At 38.9% G+C, this 16615-nt stretch overlaps 1 protein-coding gene across 2 annotated transcripts in view; it reads left to right on the forward strand.

The window, feature by feature from the left end:
- LOC124612667 (BRCA1-associated RING domain protein 1-like) overlaps nt 1-16615 on the forward strand; it is a 194451-nt gene that overhangs the window by 27837 nt on the left and 149999 nt on the right. For both annotated transcript variants that reach the window (XM_047140991.1, XM_047140992.1), the window contains exon 3: nt 15791-16280. In XM_047140991.1, the coding sequence (XP_046996947.1) occupies nt 15791-16280 (490 nt within the window). The remainder of the gene's footprint in view (nt 1-15790; nt 16281-16615) is intronic.

Genomic DNA, 16615 nt, shown 5'->3' on the forward strand with positions numbered 1-16615 from the left:
TGTACGGATGCTGATGACCGCGCAATTGAGCGCCCCACAAACCAACCATAATCATCACCACAATTCCACCAACTGTTGCCTCCCCTCTTGTGAAATAAAGAGCAGTTGATGAAAATGTTGAACCAGTTCCCAAGTATCTGTACCATAAACAAAGGAAGTTGCTTTTAAGAAACCAGCATTGAATTTTAAGTTGGTTAATTGATATCTAATATAGAGTTTATAAATTGTGGCTGTTTTTTTTTGTTTTTTTTGTTTTAGTGGCCACTTGCAAAGATAGATATAAGAATTTGCGAGCCATTTATGTGCGGAACATGAAGCCACCTAAAAATGGCTGTGGAGGTAAAAAAGCTTATTATTTAACAGAAGCAATGCACTTTGTGGCGGCCTGCATTAAAGCAGTAGGGATGCCTTCCAAATGTTTGCCCAGTCCACCACAACAAGAAGAAGAGCCTATTCAGTTTGAGGAGGCAGACAAGTGTCAATAAGCTCACAGGAGGAGATTCTGTAATTTGAGAATGAGCATTCTTGTTATCACCCTCAGCTTCAACAATAGAGGCAACTAGTAAATAAAAAAAAGGGGGGGGGGGAGAGAGAGACAAGATGCTGTGGACACCTGCAAGGAAAATAAAAGGAAAAAACTAGCTCGCCAGATGCAGAGCAAAGAACACAAGCACTTAACCTTCTGCTTACCAGAAAATCTGTATAGCATTGCTTACCAGTCAGGTCTCCCTGGCCCGTGTTCTTTAAATTGATACTATTTTGACTAAATATGATTTGAATGGCTTCTGAGGTATAAATACTTTTAAAATAAGTATTTATTTAAAGTTTACATTGGACAAAAGCACAATTGTTGTACTTTTACTGGCGACTTTTATTGTTATTACAAACTTGTGCAGTGTCTACTGACAATAGCAGAAAGTTCCAAGCGTACAGGTTTCATGCACTTATGACATGTAATTTGACTTTTTCTTTCTTCTCTACACAGTATGCATATCTTCTCTTTTTCTTAGTTGGTGGTTTCACTGGCTTTCCTACATCTGGTGTTACAAATGAATTCATTGACTTCTTTACCCCTCCTAGTTGCTTTCCCATATTGATGATGAAAGTCCAACATCTCTCTCTCTCTCTCTCTCTCTCTCTCTTTCTTTCTTTTTTTTAGTAGCAAGCATCATCCAAATTATGTATGCATTCATTACATTTACGTCTATCATGTTGAAGAAAACCATCAATGGTCAGCTACTTGTCTTTCTCTTCACCCTGTAGTATCGTGTCTTCTAGCCCATCATGTAAATGCTGCCGTTTGTGGCATTGTATGTCATTATAACTTCAGGCATCTTTACTTGTGATGACGCCATTGGTTGGTCATGAAGAGAGCTAAGCACGGTAACAACTTTCGTGTTTCTTAGATACGTAAGAGACTATCATCACAGCTGGTTGAAAACCAAATAACGTGGGGTATACTTCACATACTTTAGGTGTAACAAAATTGGCACACAGTTCACCTTTTTTTCTCCGGATAGTACCAAATAGTGTGAGATTAATTGGGAAAAAAAACGAGCTAACCTGAGAGATGTAAAAAAAAAATTATCACTGGTGATATTACGTCCAGACTTTTCAAGTTCAGTCACCAGGGTTTTCACAACATTCTCTCCAAGTCGCACGGCTCTGGTTTCTTTTTCCTTCCCCAAATACACTTCAAGCAATAGCTTATTGCACTGTCACAAGTTGTCCAGAACTTCATTCTGTGTTTACCAGGTTTTGATGGGATGTACAGTTGAAATGGACAGCAACCTCGAAATGTGACCAACTGTTCACCCATGGTCATGCACCATCTTGGAATGTAGGCATCCCTATGGCAATTCACCAAATCTCAAAAACTTCTCTGATTGGTTTCAGTTCGTCATTTGACCTATACTCATGCTGGCCTGCTACACTGTAAAAAGCCCAACACCCTCAGAATAGCATGGAAGCAGTTGCGAGACATAATTTCATGCAACGGTGGTTGCTGATTCTCAACACTGTGAAGCTGACTGATATCTTCATTTCTTAACTTGTAAATTCCAGTCAGAATCAGATCACAAAGGAACTTTTTTGTTTCATGCATATCTGCATCCACCCAGACCTCATAAACAATTTGACCTTCCTTGTTGAGTCACAAACACCTTTTGTCAGTGAGGGGTACGTAACTTGTAAGTCCCTGAACTTCTTTCAATACAAGCTTTTTGTTCCGCCTACCAGAAATTCCATCTTGGGGAGCTGTAGCCCATACTTCATTTCCATTTGGAGAAAACAATAAGTCACGCTCAACAAAATTCGCGCTAAATTGCTCTTCTCTAACCTCATAAAGGGATTCTTCATGACTCATTTTTGTGTGGTTTTGAGTTTTCAGCAACACCTGCCTCATTATCATCATCACTTGAAGATTCACATTCACTAGGTGGGTTTTTAGAATCAGAAGACTGCTCCAACAAGTTCATTATCTTTCTCTTCTTTCTCTTGTGATAGTCCTCTTCTTCGTAGCATTTTCAGTTTGTAGAACAGACACCAGTTATGAAATAATGCACCAAAATAAACATTTGGTTATCAAAAGGAGGACTATTGAATACCGAAAGAATAACAGTGCGAGTCAACAGTGACATATGATGTAACAGGCACTGCACAGACAGCATCTGGTTGTTGGGAAATTGCTCCCAACCTCACAGGTCTGTGAGTCATGTATGGGAGGAAACATATACCAACACTTTAACACGAAGCTGTAGGTAAATTTTTATAATTTTTTCGCCAAAATTATGACTAACTTGACAAATTAGGAAAACATGTAAAATTTCATTAAAATAAAATGTGTAATTGCTAATAGAGAAGATATTTAACATCACAAACGGACATCTGAGGCCCGACCATAGGTACAGGGTTAAAATGTTCCTGTCGAGTACAGTGCCTGACGTCATAAAAATGTAAGACCAGCAGGTACATTGTTTTAAAGAAAAATCCTAGAGGTAGAGAATGAGATTTTGTCACCCTCCTCAGCTGATTCTCCTCAAGAGACATCAGCATTAGGATCAGCAACACCGTAAGTGTTTTTCAGACGTGAAGCAGTGGCTGGTGAGATGTCAACATTTTCTGCACTCCGCTTTGCGGATTTGATCACTGATCTAGTACAAAAAGTGTGGGACCCTGAAGGGCACTACAAAGTAGTGCAAGAAACATTTGAAGAACGAAATTAATCTTTGTAAAATTCAAACGTTTTAAAAGATATATTTTGAAGAATTTGCATTTTTTTTTAGAGAAGCTTTTTCCTTTTTCTTTTCTGTACCTGAGAGCAATCAATATCAGTTCCTGAGGATCCATGTATTCCCACATGTGCGTATATTGTCTGTATAATGCAGGGGAAATGAATTCCACTAATTGTAGATAGCTGCTTTTAGACATACAATAAAATGATAAAAATGTTGTCTCTAAAATTTGGAGCTCTTTTGCAGCATTATTAAAATTTCTAATAGTCTATTAAAATTTCTTTCATGTATGGATGAACCCATAACCATCTTAGTATTCTGCTCCTTTGATAATGATAATAACAATACAGTACAACAGTTTCATCACTGGAACCATCACTTGAACTAGTATGCGTGGCAGCTAACAATGACTGATACACCCTCAACCATGAACACACATAAACTACCTTTCTGAACACTTATGCGTACCCTGTTGTGGAAAGCTGCATCACTAATGACTTACTAATTTGTTGGTAGTTTCAGTTTCATTTTCACTTGAGTAGCTCTGTGGGGGGACTACATGAAACCTTACTGTTGTGGGTAACAACACTACACAGTAATAACCTAATGCCTTTGTAAACTCCACATTCAGATTAAACCAATTCCATTGACTGAATTACACAAACCTTGTTTTAACCCAACCATATTAATTATATAAAATGTAAAAAGATAAAGAGTTCCTCTAAGAGAAGTTTACAAGTGAGGCTCTACAAAACTCCGAGAGCTATATTGGGCTATTGCCGTGTGTAATTGTTACAGAGAACACCAAATTCATTGTTATGAGGCCATGAAAAATCATCAGCATTTATAAACTGCAACTGAACCAGAAGAGCATTTGTTGTTGGGTGTTGCATAATCAGTTACCTGTCATCCCAATCCTGAATGACAGTGTACAAAACTAAGACACTTTCCTTTTTATTCTGATATTTAAAATAACATATAGAATAGACAACTAAATTCAGATAAATTCATGTACTTTGCTACTTTGGTGCAACCTCAAAACTAACAGTACCAACAAACCTAGAAACTGCCAAGATACAATTCTTTCTGCAGAAAGATTATCTTTACACAGTCTTTTAAATTTCCACAGTGATAGCATCCCCATATACGTATCCTCCTCTTTCTCTTGTGTATATTTCATCCTTTTCCTCTAGGTCCATCTATCCTTTCCATGGTACCACACATACATAAAGATTAGAGAAAATATCCTGTTAATAACACACTTCCAACTCTACCTTCCCATTTTTTACATATATATCGAGCTAACCTACTCCTACCATAGCTCCTATTTGTTCATGGCTTTTAGTCTGTCTTGCATGCTATATTTATTTTACTCCTTGTTAAATACTCTCTCACCACTGTAACTCTGAAGGCCCACCTATTATATGTTTCAACAAATGCCCTCCTATTATAGTTCAGCACTCATACTTGGATGTTAACCCATCATGTTTACACTTCATAACCTTGATTCCCCTTGTCAGAAATGGTGGAGATAACACCTGGCTTAATGTAGAAAAAGAATCAATTCATCTAGGTTTTGCAGTCTATTTGCTGACTTAAGTGTGTTAATTTCTATTGTTTGCCACATACTAATGTAAAACTAAGCTAGTTGTAAAGGGATGTTTCTTGTGACACATCTTTTGATAATATCAATATTGTAGAGACCTCCTTCTGTACCTTTCAAAGGGTCTACTAAGGAAACAACTTTCTGATGAGAAATCCCTATAATTTTGCATGGACTTTTCTGATGCTGGCCTGTGTGGGGTTGCTGGTCCCCCATCGGGCACCTTCCCAAGTGGCGTATAGGGTTACATCCTCCAGATATGGAGGGTACCAGGGAAATAAATACCTGGGGTCGACCAAAACCAGCAGTTATGAGAGCCAATGGCTTGGAAGAAAGGCAGAGGAGGCCCCAACCATCAACTGCTGCCTTGCAGTCAGTAGAGGGATCTACAAAGGCTGAGGATGTTCTCCTGAAAATGGAACCAGCTACCTGGTGAGCTGTAAGAGGCAGCCCCTCAAATGGTTGGGCGGAAGATCAATCTTTCCCTGTAAAAATCACTTGTTGTGAATGCTAACAAAGGAATAAGCTGGACAGATGTTTTGATGATGACCCCAACAACCAAACAAAGGTAAGAGATATGTACATAGGAGCATAGAATGTGCAAAACCTGTACCAAGCTGGCGCCCTACGGCAGCTGCTAATGCAAGTAAACAACTATGGTATAAAACTATTGGCTCTCCAGGAAATTAGGTGGAAGGGAAGTGACTTAATGGACTCAGGAAATCTCACAATATTCTATAATGGTGGGAGGACAAATACCTTTGGTACAAATTTTGTGGTCGCTAAAGGACTGAAACATGCTGTAATGCACGTCAAACCTGCCGATGAACGGGTGTCCATATTAAGATTAAGGTGAAAGCTTTTCAACATAAGAATTATAAATGTACATGCACCCACTGAGGAGGCAGATGAACAACGGAAGGATGAGTTTTATAGCAAAGTAGAGCAGTTGTATTATCAGGCTCCTAAGCTTGATGTTAAGATCATAATAGGAGACTTGAATGCAAAAATAAAGAAAGAAGAGGCTTGTCAGCCAACTATAGGAAGACATAGCCTCCATGAAATATCAAATGACAATGGAATTAGGGTTGTAGATTTTGCTATAAGTAAAAACATGACTGTCAGCAGTACATGGTTTCCTCACAAAAATATACGCAAAGAAACATGAATGTCACCAGGTGGACAAACTAGAAATCAGACCATATATTGATTGACAGGAGACATGGATCAGACATAATGGATGCTAGGAGCCAACGTGGAGCTGACTGCAGTTCAGACCATCATCTAGTGAGAATTAAGTACAGGCAAGGATCTCACTATTGAGTAAACAAAAAGGCCACAAACAGAAAAGTTTTGACATTAAGAAACTAAACTCAGAAGAAATACGAACATATCAGGCGAAAATAGAAGAGGGGATTAAGAATGATACCGACACATCAAATGAACATATAGAAATAATCTGGAAACAATGTAAGACTGCAATCCTTGAGGCAGTTGGGGAGGTTTTGGGACATGTACAGGCTCAAAGGAAGGCAGATCGGTTTGATGAAGACTGTATGAGAAGAATTGAGGAGCGTAACATAGATCTAATGAAATTATTTCAGAGAAGAACTAGAGCAAATCTGAATGAATATAATGAGAAGCGCCATGTAGCTAAGAGGGTTTGCAGGAAGAGGACGGGTTTGACGTGCATTACAGCATGTTTCAGTCCTTTAGTGACGACAAAACTTGTACCAAAAGTATTTGTCCTCCCACCATTATAGAATATTGTGAAATTTCCTGAGTCCATTAAGTCACTTCCCTTCCACCTAATTTCCTGGAGAGCCAATAGCAAGTACGCGAAATGTACCAAAAGATTAAACAAAGAAAGGTTGGTTTTCAAGCCAGAACAAATACTTGAAGAAATAAGGAAGGGGATTTGTTAGGGGAGAGTAATAAAAAACTCGACAGGTGGGCAGAATACTTCCAAGAGTTACTGAAACCAGAAGTAGAAGGATTAGAACAAGAAGAACTGGTGGAAATAACTTATTATGGACCAGAGGTCATAGCACGAGAACCCACACTGGGGGAAGTGATACAAGCCATTAAGACCTTAAAAAATAATAGGGCACCTGGAGAAGATGAGATCCAGGCGGACCTACTCAAATGTGATGGGGAAGCATTGTGGAAAGCAATACATAAAGTAATACTGAACATCTTTCAGGAGGAGAGCATGCCAATGGGGTGGAAAATGGCTATTATGTGCCCCATACATAGAAAAGGAGATGAATTAAACTGCCAGAATTACCAAGGAATATCCCTGCTAAATACTACACATAAAGTGCTCTCCAAGGTTCTAACTAGGAGGCTTACTCCCTGTGTGGAAGAGAGAATTGGAGACTATCAGAGTGGCTTTAGAAGAAATAGGTCAACAACTGACCAAATATTCACATTACTCATACTACTTGAAAAATGTTATGAACATCAAATAAAAATACATCGGCTTTATATCAATTTTAAACAAGCCTATGATAGCATCTCAAGAGTGACATTGCGGAATGTGATGGAAGAGGCAGGAATACCTAAGAAGTTCATTAAACTTACTATGATGACCCTCAGTGAAACCAACTGTAAAGTGAAAATACAGGACGAAATCTCCAGAGAATTCGAAGTGAAGAAGGGACTGAGACAGGGTGACAACATCTCCTCACTGCTATTCGACCTCTGCCTAGAAAAAGCCATAAGCCAGATAGAAATAAATAGAGGAGGGACCTTTTTTAATCGGTCACTGCAGTACCTGGCCTACGCAGATGATTGGGCATTACTCGCACGAAACACCACTGTGCTGGATGATGCCTATCAACAACTGGAGAGAGGTGAAAGGGAACTTGGCCTGGTCGTCAATGTTGAAAAGACCTAATAATGGCAATGACCAACCAGCGATAGTCAACAATGAGTTTGAAAGGGTGAGAGACTTCAAGTACCTCGGATCAACTATCACAGAGACAAATGACATCAGCAGCGAGGTGAAAGCTAGAATAGCAGCAAGCAACAGATGCTACTTTGCCACACTACCAATGCTTAGGAGTTCACTTCTATCACGAAAATCTAAAATCCTCATTTACAAAACAATTATAAGACCAGTCGTTATGTATGGTGCCGAGACATGGACCATGACTGCAAATGAGGAAAGGATCCTTAGCATTTGGGAGAGAAAGGTTCTGTGTAAAATATACGGCTCAATATACGATCAAGAAGGCTGGCACATCTTTTTGAAGAACCTGACATTGTCACTACCATTGAAATAAGAAGACTGCGATAGGTAGGACACATGGTCAGAATGGAGGAAGACAGTACATGTAAGAAGATTTTTGATGCCAAGACTGGAGGCAGATGACAGAAGTGATGTCCCAGAAAGAGATGGATGGACGGAATTGTAGAAGACATGAAAAAGCTGGGTGTCTAGACAATGGAGACGGATAGCCATGGGCCAGATAGAATGGCAGGATATTGTGATGCAGGCCAAGGCCCTCCAAGGGCTGTAGAGCCTAGTAGTAGTAGTAGTAAGTAGTAGTAGTAAAAGGCGTCTGTGTGGGAATGACCAGCAACAAACTGTCCATTCGCATGAACGGACACAGGAAGACAGTGTTTGTTGGTAATGAGGGTCACCCTGTGGCTAAACATGCCTTGGTGCACGGCCAGCACACCTTGGCACAATGTTACACCATCCGGGTTATCTGGATACTTCCCACTGACACCAGCCTATCAGAACTCTGGAGATGGGAACTTGCCCTTCAATATATTCTCTCTTCCCATTACCCACCAGGCCTCAACCTCCGCTAATTTCAAGTTGCCACCCCTCGTACCTCACCTTTCATTCAGCAACATCTTTGCCTCTGTACTTCCGCCTCGACTGACATCTCTGCCCAACCTCTTTGCATTTGCATATGCCTGTGTCTGTATATGTGCGGATGGATATGTGTGTGTGTGCGAGTGTATACCTGTCCTTTTTTCCCCCTAAGATAAGCCTTTCCGCTCCTGGCATTGGAATGAGTCCTACTTGACCTCTTAGCCACAAATAATCCTGATCTAATAGATAGCGTCATGATGTATACAGGGTTTAGCGAACACAAGGTCATTGTAGCGAGGCCCAAAACCACTAACATAAAGACAAAATATATCTAAAACAGCAGATAAAAATTCTCTTGATGCCCTCCTAAGAGAGTCTCCATTTCTTCCAAGCTAATTATGTGAGTGTAGACCAGATATGGCTCAAATTCAAAGATACAGTATCGGCATCAATAGATAGATTCATACCGCATAAGTTAATAAAGAGACGGGACTGATCCACCATGGTACACAAAACTCGTCAGAACACTGTTGCAGAAGCAATGAAAAAAGCATGCCAAATTCAGAACAATGCAAAATCCCCAAGAGTGGCTAAGTTCCACGGAAGCTCGGAATTTAGTGCTGATGTCAGTGCGAGATGCTTTTAATAGTTTCCACAATGAAACATTGTCTCAAAATATGGTAGAAAACCCAAAGAGATTCTGGTCGTATGAAAGGTACACCAGTGGCAAAAAACAGTCAAAACTGTTACTGCGCGATAGCGATGGAAATGTTACCGATGATGGTGCCACTAAAGCGGAGTTACTAAATACAGTTTTCCATAATTCCTTCATGAGAGAAGACGAAGAAAATATTCCAGAATTCGAAACCAGAACAGCTGTTAGCATGAGTGACATAAAGGTAGCTATCTTAGGTGTTGCGAAACAACTCAAATCACTTAAGAAAGGCAAGTCCTCTGGTGCAGATGGTATACCAGTCAGGTTCCTTTCATAGTATGCAGACACAATGGCATCTTTCTTAGCAATCGTATACAACTGCTCACTTGACAAAAGGTCTGTTCCTAAAGACTGGAAAGTAGCACAGGTAACACCTATGTTCAAGAAAGGAAATTTTGAGTAACCCATTGAATTACAGACCCATGTCACTGACCTCAATTTGCAGTAGGATTTTGGAGCATATACTGTAATCGAACATTATCACCTTGAAGAAAATGACTTATTGATACATAACCAACACAGATTCAGAAAATAGCATTCTTGTGTAACACAGCTAGCTCTTTATTCCCATGAAGTAATGAATGCTGTCGACAAGGGATCTGAGATTGATTCCATATTCCTAGATTTCCAGAAGGCTTTTGATACCGTTCCTCACAAGCGACTATTAATCAAATTGCGTGCATATGGAGTATCGTCTCAGTTGTGTGACTGGATTCATGATTTCGTCTCAGAGAGGTCGCAGTTCGTAATGGTAGACAGTAAATCATCGAGTAGAACAGAAGTGATATCTGGCATTCCACAAGGTAGTGTCATAGGCCCTCTGCTGTTCCTGATTTACATAAATGACCTAGGTGATAATCTGAGCAGGCCCCTTAGATTGTTTGCAGATGACGCTGTAAGTTACCGTCCAATAAAATCATCAGACTATCAATTCCATTTACAAAATTATCTAGTGAGAATTTCTGTATGGTGCGAAAAGTGGCAATTGGCACTAAACAAAGGAAAGTGCAATGTCATCCACATGGGTACTAAAAGAAATCCGATACATTTTGGGTGTACGATAAATCGCACACATCTAAGGACTGTCAATTCGACTAAATACCTAGGAATTACAGTTACGAGCAACTTAAATTGGAAAGACCACATAGATAATATTGTGGGGAAGGCGAAACAAAGACTGGGCTTTGTTGGCAGAACACTTAGAAGATGCGACAAACCCTCTAAAGAGACAGCCTATGTTACACTTGTCCGTCTGCTGGAATATTGCTGCGTGGTGTGGGATCCTTACCAGGTAGGATTGATGGAGGACATCGAAAATGTGCAAAGAAGGATAGCTCGTTTCGTGTTATCGAGCAATAGGGGTGAGAGTGTCACTGATATGATATGCAAGTTGGGGTGGCAGTCTCTGAAAAAAAGGCGGTTTTCTGTGCAGCAAGGTCTATTTATGAGATTTCAATCATCAACTTTCTCTTCCGAATGCGAAAATATTTTTTTGACGTCCACCTGCGTAGGGAGAAATGATCACCATAATAAAATAAATCAGAGCTCGAACGGAAAGATTTAGATGTTCCTTTTTCCCATGCGCTATTCGAGAGTGGAATGGTAGAGAAGAAGTATGAAAATGGTTCGATGAACTGTCTGCCCAGTACTTAAGTGTGAATTGCGAAGTAACCATGTAGATGTACATGAAGACAGATGATCTAATGGCTACACAAAAGGAAGCTGGTCTGAGCTAAACCAACAACATTTTACCACACGTTCCTAGCTCCGATAGGAACAAAGCGCTTAGATCCCTCAAATTGCAACTCTGCATGAGGCCTTCTCAAACATGTACCTACATATACATCAGCATTTTTCGAACCATTATGAGGTGCATGGCAGAGGGTGCACCCCATTGTACCAGTTATAGGGCTTCTTCCTGCTCCATTCACATATGGAATGCAGGAAGAATGATTGTTTGAATGTCTCTGTGTATGCAGTAATTGTTCTAATCTTATCCGCACAATCCCTTATGTGAGTGATACGTAGGGTGTTGTTGTATACTCCTAGAGCAGTCATTTAAAGCTGGTTTTTGAAACTTTGGTAGTAGTCTTTCTCAGGATAGTTTATGTTTATCTTCAAGAGGCATCCAGTTCAGTTCCTTCAGTATCTCTGTGGCCTTCTTCCATGGATTAAACAAGTCTGTGACTATTTGTGCTGCCCTTCTCTGTGTACATTCACAATCCCGTGTTAGTCCTATCCGGTATAGGTCCCACGCACTTGAACAATATTCTAGAACTGGCCGTTGAGTGATTTGTAAGCGATTTCCTTTGTAGATTGATTGCACTTCCCCAGTATTCTACCAGTAAACTGAAGGCTACTACTTGATTTACCAACTACTGAACCTATGTGATCATTCTACTTCATATCCCTACAAAGTGTTACACCCAGGTATTTGTACAAGTTGGCTGATTCCAAGAGTGACGCATTGACATTGTAGTCATCGGATACTATGTTTTTTTTAAGTGCAAAATTTTACATTTCTGAACATATAGTACAAATTGCCAATCTCTGTGCCACATTGAAATATTATCAAGATCTGGCCGAATATTTATGCAGCTTCCTTCAAATAGTTCTTCATTATATATAACTGCATCATGTGCCAAAAGTCTGATTTTACTATTAATATTTTCAGCAAGGGTCTCAACACACTTCCCTGGGACACACCTGAAGTTGCTTCTACATCTGACGACTCTCCATCCAAGATAAAATGCTGCATCCTCCCTACCAAAAAGTCCTCAATCCAGTCAAATTTCACTTGATAACCCATATGATCATACTTTGGACAGTAATATAGATGTGGTACTGAGTCAAATGCTTTTTAGGAATAAAGAAATACGGCAGCTACCTGACTGCCTTGAACCAAAGCATCCAGTATGTGATGTGAGAAAAGTGTGAGTTGAGTTTCACATGATTGATGTTTTCGAAATCCATGCTGGTTGGCATTGAGGAGGTCATTCCTTTCCAAGATACCTCATTATGTTTGAGTTCAGAATATGTTCTAAGACTGTACAACAAATCGATGTCAAGGATATTGGACAGTAGTTTTGTGGATCGCTCTGCTATCCTTCTTGTAAATGGGTATGACCTGTGCCTTTTTCCAAGAACTGAGCACAGTCTTTTGTTTGAGGGATCTATGATGGATTATAGTTAGAAGAAGGGCTTACTCAGCTGCAGTTTCAATATAGTGTGTGACAGGGAGTGATTCAGTTGTAATGATTTCAGCCTTTTCTCAACACCACTGACATTAATACTTATTCCATTCACGTTGTCAGTGATACAAGGATTAAATTGGGGCAATTCTCCTAGGTTTACCTTTGTAAAGGGACATTGGAAAACGGAGTTAAGCATTTCAGCTTTGGCGTTGCTACTCTGTTTCAGTTCCTGTCTCATTTGCTAGGGACTGGACACAAACTTCGGTGCCACTAACAGACTTTACATATGACCACAATTTCTTTGGGTTCTGTGAAAGATCATTTGACAATATTCTGCCACGGTAGTCATTGAAGGCATCACACATTGCTCTCGTGACAGCCAAATGAGTCTCATTGAGCATCTACCTATCTACAGCCCTACGTTTGGTTTTACAAGTATTACACAGTAATCTCTGTTTCCTTATAAGTTTCTGTACAGTGACTGTTCCCTCCCCTTATGAACTCTTCTACTGGGTACATATCTATCCAGTGCATGGTCAAATATTGTGTTAAATGAGAGTTCCTTCTGCATGCTCCAGCACAAGTTTCAAAAGCCTCAGTGAGATATGACACTAAGTTTTTATCTAGTTTACTGAACGTGTATATCTTTCTGCTTGTTTTAGTTGTCCTTTGTCTTTCGTAATCATTGTTGCCACAGAGGCAATATATTTCCATCATGAGTGGGGTTACACCTATCTGTTGTAGGTAGTTTTCAGAGAACACATTTAGTAAAGCTCCACAGGATGTTTTGTCACACCCACCACTAACAAAACTGTAATTTTCTCAATTAATTGTTGGATGATTAAAGTCTCCACCAATGCTTACATTATGACTGGGGAATTTACGTGCAAGTGAACTGAGGTTTTCTCTGAAGCTTTCAGCTATATCAGTAGATGAGTCTGGTGGGCGATAGAAGGACCCACACTTGATACTGAGTTCTGCCCAATCAGTATCACATGCAGCTTCAATTTCTATTTTGGTGGATTTTGTTACATCACTTCCACACTGTAGCAGTGTAGGTGTAAAGTTTGTTTTCCAACATTAATTATATCATCCCGTCATGGACTACTTTGATTACACTTACGATTTCCGGTCAGCAGTCAGTTTCCACTCACGTGCACTTTAACATATTCGGAGTGATGGTGATGAAGGCATCAACTTTCTGAACTTGAGGTTGACAGGAACATGCGTTTTAAGATGTGGGTATGAGATTCTCGACGCAGCTCTGGAAAAAAAGCAAGTGTCATGTGCCAGCCAAAATTAAGTTTATTACACAAGTATCAGTAGTGTAAAAACATACTACGTTCATTTTTTGTAGTAAATTTAATAATCTGAAAATGATGAACATGTAGCATACACACAAACAAGTCATTTACTTGTAGCCTCTAACATTACTCATCCACATAATTGTGTAACACCCACATAATATGTAACTAAGTAACCAAGAAACCCATTCCAACTGAAAAAAAGTATGAGAGATGGGTGCACAAGCTGTGGAAAGTTAGATTTGGTCAACATATATTGGTGCTATAAACTGTCTTCTCTGGGTATAAACATTTATCAATACTTTAATCAGATTTCATATCAGTCCACACTAGACATTAACCTTGAGGATGTTCCTGAAAATCAGATGTTTGTTGGAACTACATATTCAGGCATTACACCTATCGAGGCGTTTTCGACACTATGAAGTGTGAATTTATAGGAAATTAGACTTTCAGAAAATTGAGTCACTATATAGAGGAGGCATTGGCAGACAGACACAATGAAAGTGAATGCTAGAACTATTCCAGCTGTCTGATGAAGGCTGTCATCAGATGTGGTCTGATAGCTGAATAATATATAGCAGTCTTTTGCAGTTGCACTTGTCTGCCACCAAACGCCTCCTGTATGTGGTAGTTAGGATCTGTCTTTTTGTATTGTTCCCTACGAGATTTTGAGTAATCCATACTAATTTTATATGTGAATTCAGTTTTCATATCCGTACTTGTTTTGATGTATAAAACAGTGTCGTTGGGGATTACAAACTGAACATTGTAATCTCCTCCCTTCTTCCTACTTCCATCAGTTGTCCACATTAATGTGCAATCAAAATAATTAATAAGCAGTCTTTTATGAAGATTCGAGAGGAATGAAGATTACAATAATCTTTCTAGCTTACCTAGCTTGTCATGTTGAGATGGCTCCAGTTCATCTTGTCTAGGCTCTGAGCGCTATGGGACTTAACAGTGGAGGTTGTCAGTCTCTTGTCCAGGGTTCTGATTCTTGAAACTGAAAATGTCACATCAGGTCCTCAGGTTTTAATGAAATAAATCTGAAGATTGTTATGGCAGCATTTTTTTTACACAAATATATTTTCTCACATTTTAGTATAGCATACAGTGTTTTGATTTTTCACACTAACAAAGCTGAAATTACATTGTTTGCACAAAAATACAAAAATATCTCTATCACACAGAGTCATGCTGATGACTCCCACACTCTGCAGAAATAACAATTTTCCAAAGGGTTTACAGTTTTTCTTAACAAATGAGTTTCTACTGGTTTCTGTTAAATTATTAATTTCGATTATTATTTCATAAATGAATCCAGAAATAAACATAGTAAACAGTACAGGATTGTGTAATTAATAATAGAAGTTTTAAGTGTGCCAATAATTCGTAATTGGAAATGTTTCTAAAAAAAATAATTTCAACTGTACGTTCAGAATTGGTACTTATCGATTATAACATAGAAACTAAAATATTTTATAAAGTAATTCCATTTCATAAATTTTAGCTTAAAATTATGTGAAAGTTTTCAAAAGAGCAACTGAGATAATATTGACATGTCCAAAATTCGAAAAAGAATACTGTCATCGACAAGTGCTGTTGAGGGAAAGCAATGGTAGAGGAGGATGTCCTGTTACATAGTCTTAAAAAAAAAATTGTGTTCATGTGTGCAGTTGTACCTGTGTTGAAGCCAGAAATAGCCATTTATATAGATGATGGGCTCTTTATCTGTTTTCAATTTTAAATGTATATTGATAGTGAAACATAGTTTATATTTTAAAATCTTATCTATTTAAATGAAATACGCTGGTATGCAATTGAAAGTGTTTCGTTTGATAATAATGCATTGAACAAATATTGAGAACATGGTGATTTTGTATTAGTGTACACTTTTTGTCTTCCACAGTGATCCATTATCAGAAGATTTACACTCGAATGAGGGGTGTCGGCAACTGACAACTGCAGTTGACAGTGTTGGTCTACCACAGAAGACAGCACGTTTAAAGTCATCAAGAAATTCATCAGCTGTTAAAACCTATTCAAGAAAATCTATGCAGAAGAACAATGATGATCAACATTATTCTCATCATAAGATAAAGGATGATACATGTGAACAAAGGGAAACTGATGATTTTACTGTTAAATCAAAAATTGCTGCAGAAGCTGTCAACGTGCAGAATAAACGGCCTCCGAAACGTTCGGTCAGTAAAGGTCGCAGATCCAGGAAGGCATCAGGTAGCAACTCTGTAACAAACTCTGATGAACCATTAGTAACTCAGAGGACCAGTAGAGAAAAATCAAAAAGTAAAAAGACAGCTCATTCTCCTAAGGCTACATCAGCAAAAGATAAAAGAAATGCAAAGGGTGAAACACCTCTGCAAGTTGCATGTATAAAGGTAAGCTGCTGTAAGAAGTAACAAAGAGAAGTTGTAGGAAAGGCAGTAGATGTGATTTTGTAAAGGATTGACTTACGTGCCTTATTGATTTTGAAATCGTAGGTGAAGGATTTTTTGCACGGTAGTGAACTGTAAACCTTTGCTTTAAAAATTGGCTACATACTATTGGAAAAATTAGGCAGGTGTTATGTACTTACTGTAGCTAAAGAGGGCTGGAGATTCGTCCATTAGGCTCGGTTGTAATGCTAACATCATCAGTGAAAGTAACTACAGGGTGGCCGAAGGTGTGTAGCCACTCTTCTAAATCAAAAATATTTGGATAAACAAATTGAATA

This window comes from Schistocerca americana, chromosome 4 (genome assembly GCF_021461395.2).
Source record: "Schistocerca americana isolate TAMUIC-IGC-003095 chromosome 4, iqSchAmer2.1, whole genome shotgun sequence".
NCBI classification, from domain to species: domain Eukaryota; kingdom Metazoa; phylum Arthropoda; class Insecta; order Orthoptera; family Acrididae; genus Schistocerca; species Schistocerca americana.